Source organism: Lotus japonicus, chromosome 3 (assembly GCF_012489685.1).
Source record: "Lotus japonicus ecotype B-129 chromosome 3, LjGifu_v1.2".
NCBI classification, from domain to species: domain Eukaryota; kingdom Viridiplantae; phylum Streptophyta; class Magnoliopsida; order Fabales; family Fabaceae; genus Lotus; species Lotus japonicus.
Genome location: NC_080043.1, coordinates 90,935,932 through 90,941,542, shown reverse-complemented (window position 1 = coordinate 90,941,542; position 5,611 = coordinate 90,935,932). Strand labels below are relative to the sequence as shown.

The window sequence follows — 5,611 nt, the reverse complement described above, 5'->3', positions numbered from 1 at the left end:
GTAGTGGGCAAAGGATATAAACCATAGTTTATATACTAATGATAAATATAAGCCATAGTTTATATACTAATGATAACTACATGGAAAATATCATAATAGCTAGTGGATTCAGCTTTACACTCAAATCAAATCCAATAGATATGGCACAATATATTATATATAAGTGCTAGTTTCATGTCTCGAGCCCAATTATTGGCCGCATATTAACACAATGATTCATATAAAAAATTCCCAGTAAAAGCGGGTTCTACATCATTTTTCTTATGGCTATGGAAAACAACAGTGAACTTTCATAATTCTACACATTGATAATCATTTTGAAAACCCTAGCCATATTGATTGAAGAATATAAAGTATTAACCCATTTTCTCTTAATTGAATCAATTTTTTTTTTTGCTATAATCGACTTTTATTAGTATTGTTGGCATTTTTTTTTTCATAAGATCACATAACCACATTTTTCTTTGAGGGGGAAAAACTTCTTTAATTTATTTATAAAATAAAAATGTATCTACTATCATATTTATAGAAAATTTAATGTAGTTCCCAAATCAAATCTTAATATTTTTTGCATCGATCCTATTTATTTCACCTCTTCCCATTTTAATGTAGTTTTTTTTTTTTTGAAACGCATTTTAATGTAGTTCATATTTGAAAGAAATATATTATAGAATTTGTTTTTGCCGTAGATCTGGTGGCAAAGCCTAAGGAACAAGAGAGGCTGAGAGAAAAATCAAAAGCCCAACGAACAAAAAGATACAGCCCATTACCCCTTTTAAGCTGATCATCTCTAGTTGACCAAAACATAAAGAGCTGCTCATCTCTTGAAGAATTTTTGTTTTAATTTATTATATTACTTACTCGAACAAATGTGATAATGCGACTACATTAAAAACAGTACAAATTATATGAAAATTGAAAAAGAAAAAAAAATACATAGCACAATATGTTAAGTCTACAAAATATACATTTCAACCGTAAATTCTAACATTCAACTCATCTAAAATAAGAAGTTTAATACTCAAAAGATAGACTCGAGCACTCAACCCGTTTTCATCAAACCAATATTTGCAAGTGTATTATTGTATTTTCAACGAAATATGCGGGGTGAAGACCCCACAGTATAGGGATAAAGGGCCCCTATGATTCATATCCGTGGCCTCAAATTTTTATCAAGGAATTTTCATCTTCATCCCCTACCAGCGCGGGGAAAATTCTCTCAAATTCAAGGGTCTCTTGCCAACGGGGTTCCCCTTCTTCAAGTGAAATTTTTCATCCCTAATCATGTCATATTCTTATTTAACCCTTGTATCATATCGTCAATTATTATATCCTGACCGTCAAACATCCCCTAATGCCCTAAAGCCGAAACAAGGCGGTCGAGCGCCGTCTACAACAATATGACAAAAGTGAGAACAATTAACCCAAAACAAACAAGCTGGGGGCATATATGGGTAGATGAGCTTTGAATAAGGCTTGTTTGGCTAGCCCAACAAAGTATGACATGATCCAATCCAATAACATGACCCTGAATGATGTGCCCAATAATAAAATTAAAAGGTTGTAGAACAATCACTCACAGTTTCTGGAACATTCAAGGGAAGGTAAAGACATTAATCAGCTTCTTCTGGAGTGAGTGTCTGTCTGTGCATACAGCATTCAAGGTTGCCACAGAATCTGTCAAAGGATGTCAATAGTTCCTATCAACCAGGGTCATGGCAATGGCTCCAATTCATCTCAGGGCTCATGGGATCCCACCAATGCTCTGTCTTCTTGGGATCCCTTCATGGATTTCCACTTCCCCATCATCCCTCCTTCCATTTCCAGTTTCTTCCCTGACATCGGGTTCGGGTCATCTCTGAATACCCGTTTGGACTGGAGGGAGACACCGAGAGCACACGTGTGGAAGGTGGTGCTTCCTGGCTTCACTGACGAAGACGTGCTGGTTGAGCTCCAAGATGAGAGGGTGCTGCAGGTGAGCGTCGACAGTGGCAATTTCGTGAGCAGGTTTAAGGTCCCCGAGGATGGTAACCTCCAAGAGCTCAAGGCCAACATGATGCCTAACGAGGTTCTGGTCATCACTGTTCCCAAGTTTGAGCAACCCTCTGTTGGCGGAGGAAGGAACATCAGGGTCGTTGAGATTGAGGGTTCTGATGACTGATCGAACACAACAATTGTGTATGTGTTTCTTGTCATCTTTACATTTTAATTAACCATATCATATGTAATTATGTATGTGTGTATGTGTGTGTTTTATCTTTCTTGTGGCTTGAAAATTGGAACTGTGTTGTGTAATCTGCTATAGTACTACTTGTTGGAACTTGGAAGTTAAATGCATGAGTGCATAAATTATATGTATTTATATGTCTGAAACTGAAAATGGTTTTGAGTTTAGTTATTGGGATGGATTATTCTTCTTTAATGTTAAAGTGTATGCTTGTGGCATTGCCAAAATTATTCTAAATTTGTAGAGGGCCTAATGGGGTAGAGACTAACTTTGTTCAACTCTCTGGGCTTATTCAGAGATGGCACTTCTAGCCACTACATGGTGTTGAAGGTCACAACCAAAAAAGGTTTTAGCGCGAGTGTTTTAGTCATTTGCTGCAGAAAATCATCTTGATTCGCTGAATTGGAAATCGCAGCAAGTCTTGTTCTGGCACCAAGTCCCATGATCTTCAGACTCTGCCATGAAACATACATGTTAACTAGCCATTGATCAGTTAATTGTTGGTGTGAAGTTTTATCCAGTTTCAATAATAGAACAAGGGTAACATGTGAGAGTATGCTTTCATAACATTGACAAAATGATGGCCACCATGAGATTTGTATGAGTAAAATAATTTTCATCATTAATCATGTAGGACAAGTATTAGCTTCTCTTCTCACATTCTCACCCAATATGTTATATATGTTTTTGTGAGGCTCATATATATCTTAATTTTCACATATGTATGTACCTTGCAAGGGAAGGCAACTCTTGTGTTCTTGCAGAGCACACACATTAGGATAAGGTAGCACCAAAATGATTGGACTTAAGTCATCTGTCAGGAATAGGCCCAAGAGGGTCGGGCATCTAGAATGTTCTTAGTCTTTGGATAATCTCACTTGTATGACTATTCTTGGCTCATGAGATTTCTACCCTAAATAATTGTACTGCTGTGAGAAGAAGGAAATAATCAGAAAATTGAGCTTGCTCACATCTTTCTTTTATCTCTTCTTAGATTTTCTTGTTGCTAGTTGTTCGGTACTTGGTAGATTGCTTTAATCCTACCAATTTGGCACTTTCATCACTGTTCTCTATGCCTCCTAGCTACACCATATCTCTCTCTAGAATTACTTGCAGCCATTGATGAGAAGCTTTTGTCCACGACATCCCATTTTCAGACCAGTATAAGGACCTTGTACTGTACTGGAGAAAGTGACATTGTTATCTCTTCATTAGTCCTAAATCCCTCTCCAACCTCCACCATAGTTCACGCATGTACCAACCATCCCAAGGACCCTACCACCACCTCCATCTGGTTTTGGTCACCCACCACCTGGATTCTACCGGGCACCACCGGGTTTTGGCCAGATTTCAATCACAAATTCTCAACCCTTTCCAAAACCCAAAGTTAGAGTTAAAGTCGTCCATTATATATATTTATTTCATGCTGACCAATTTTTCCAATGTATTAAACACCTCCAAAGCAAAGTTCGGAGTTCACCTCATTTTTTATAAATGGTTAAGCCCTTAGTTAGTATAAGTGGATGCATAACAGTTACCAATTCACTATTTGAGAGACATTTACTATGATTTTGGAAGTTAAATTTGGTTTCTCCTGTGAGAAAAAAAAAAGAACAATCAAAACCACACGCCTTTTATTTGGACTATGGTAAGATTATGAAAGTCATCGCAACTACACGCAAGCTCTCATTAAGAGAAAAAATTGCTACTAGTACTATTTAGAAGAAAGAAATCAACATTTTTAAAATGTGTTATTCTAAACTAAAATACTAACAAAAACAGATAAGAGATTTTAATGCATTGTCAACAATTTCCACCTTTCTAGATTTTTACGAGTAACAAGATACTGATTTTTTTTTATTGAAGTAACGCTACAGTATCAAAATGAGCAAAAAATACGCCTTATAGTTGGACTATATGTGTAGACTGTGGACCAATAATCACAGTAAGACTTGGAATGCCGTCACAGTCACGCAATTTCGCCCCAAAATTAGAACAGAAATATATAATTGGCAGGGAAACGAATACTACTATTGCATAATCAATGAAAGCTGCCTTAAATTTTCAATTAATATAAAAATTTCAAGGCCACTAAATTTCAACTCTCATTCATAATTATCATGAAATTATATCATCATTTTGTTTTGAAGTCACGTTATATATCAATAAACAAAAATATAATTAATTAAAAAAAATTAATACGAGATTTATGGATGATATAGATTTTTAAATATGATAATATCTTAGATATGATTGACGTTACATCATTCAAATTTTCAAAAATAGGATTTCATTTAATTTTGAAGACAATAGTATACATATAAAAAATTTGAAAATTAATATAAAAATAAGAAATAAGTTAATTTAAATCGATATCCATGCATTTAATTAGCTGGAATATTGCAGTACAATTCGTTGCAATACGATACGAAACATTGCCATTTAGGTTAAAATTGTACTACAACAAATTACCGTGTCAGTAAAAACAGTACAGCCTCATATTCATATATATCCATCCATGCTGTGATGTGAATGAATACCCTCATAACACCACCGTCTCAATCAAGCAGAAGAACCGACACATGGAAATGGAGCATGGTGATCATGGAATGGAAGGGATGATGGCACCACCAAACCATGGTGGTGCCACCACCAACATGTCCATGGGCCATCATAGCATGATGCACATGACATTCTTCTGGGGGAAGGACGCGTTGGTTCTGTTCGACGATTGGCCTGCAGGGAAAACCGGGTCGTACGCTATGGCGTTGATCCTTGTTTTCGTCATGTCTATGCTCGTTGAGGTTCTCTCACGAACCAGGTTCATCAAACGCGGAAACGTGGTTGCCACTAGTCTGATTCAGACCCTGGTTCATGCGTTCAGGGTTGGCGTGTCTTACCTTGTCATGCTTGCACTCATGTCTTTCAATGGAGGAATCTTTTTGGCTGCTGTGCTTGGTCATGCTTTAGGGTTCTTGCTCTGGAGCCCGGCTTTTCAGAAGCCAAACGAAGACCGTGAGGCTTCTCATCTTCCTCACTGTTAATCAATTTCCTCTTTTCTATGTCATTTCGTCACAATTATTTCAAATTATTTCCTTTCTGAAAAAAAATTATTGCAAGTTATTTAGCAGTAGTAATTCGTAATTCCTGCAAGTTATTTTCCTTCCTATGATTAATTGATATATTTATATATATATATATGCATTTGTGGTTTATATGAGTTTTTGTGACGACTAGAATCTCTATCAATTTGTGCGAATACTCGGTATCTACATATTCCTTTTGTTATCATGCTGAATCTTATTTTCTCCAAACCATCGCTACTCGATTTTATTTTGTTCGAACATTTCTACTTGATCTAACTCATGCACGGGAACAAAAATT

At 36.2% G+C, this 5,611-nt stretch overlaps 2 protein-coding genes across 2 annotated transcripts; both read left to right on the top strand.

Annotated features, from left to right (window-relative positions):
- Positions 1–1,573: 1,573 nt before the first annotated feature.
- On the top strand, positions 1,574–2,946 carry LOC130747294 (17.5 kDa class I heat shock protein-like). The gene is made up of 2 exons (XM_057600184.1): positions 1,574–2,178; positions 2,524–2,946. Exon 1 carries the CDS (start codon positions 1,688–1,690, stop codon positions 2,159–2,161), a length of 474 nt encoding a protein of 157 aa, XP_057456167.1. The 5' UTR covers positions 1,574–1,687; the 3' UTR covers positions 2,162–2,178; positions 2,524–2,946.
- A 1,838-nt stretch (positions 2,947–4,784) lies between these two features.
- Positions 4,785–5,372, top strand: LOC130743009 (copper transporter 6-like). The gene has a single exon (XM_057595118.1). The coding sequence runs from the start codon at positions 4,810–4,812 to the stop codon at positions 5,269–5,271; it is 462 nt and encodes a 153-aa protein (XP_057451101.1). The 5' UTR covers positions 4,785–4,809; the 3' UTR covers positions 5,272–5,372.
- The last annotated feature ends 239 nt before the right edge of the window (positions 5,373–5,611 follow it).

Coding starts and splice junctions, on each gene's coding strand:
- LOC130747294 (XM_057600184.1), top strand. CDS start 1,688: ATGTCAATAGTTCCTATCAACCAGGGTCATGGCAATGGCTCCAATTCA.
- LOC130743009 (XM_057595118.1), top strand. CDS start 4,810: ATGGAAATGGAGCATGGTGATCATGGAATGGAAGGGATGATGGCACCA.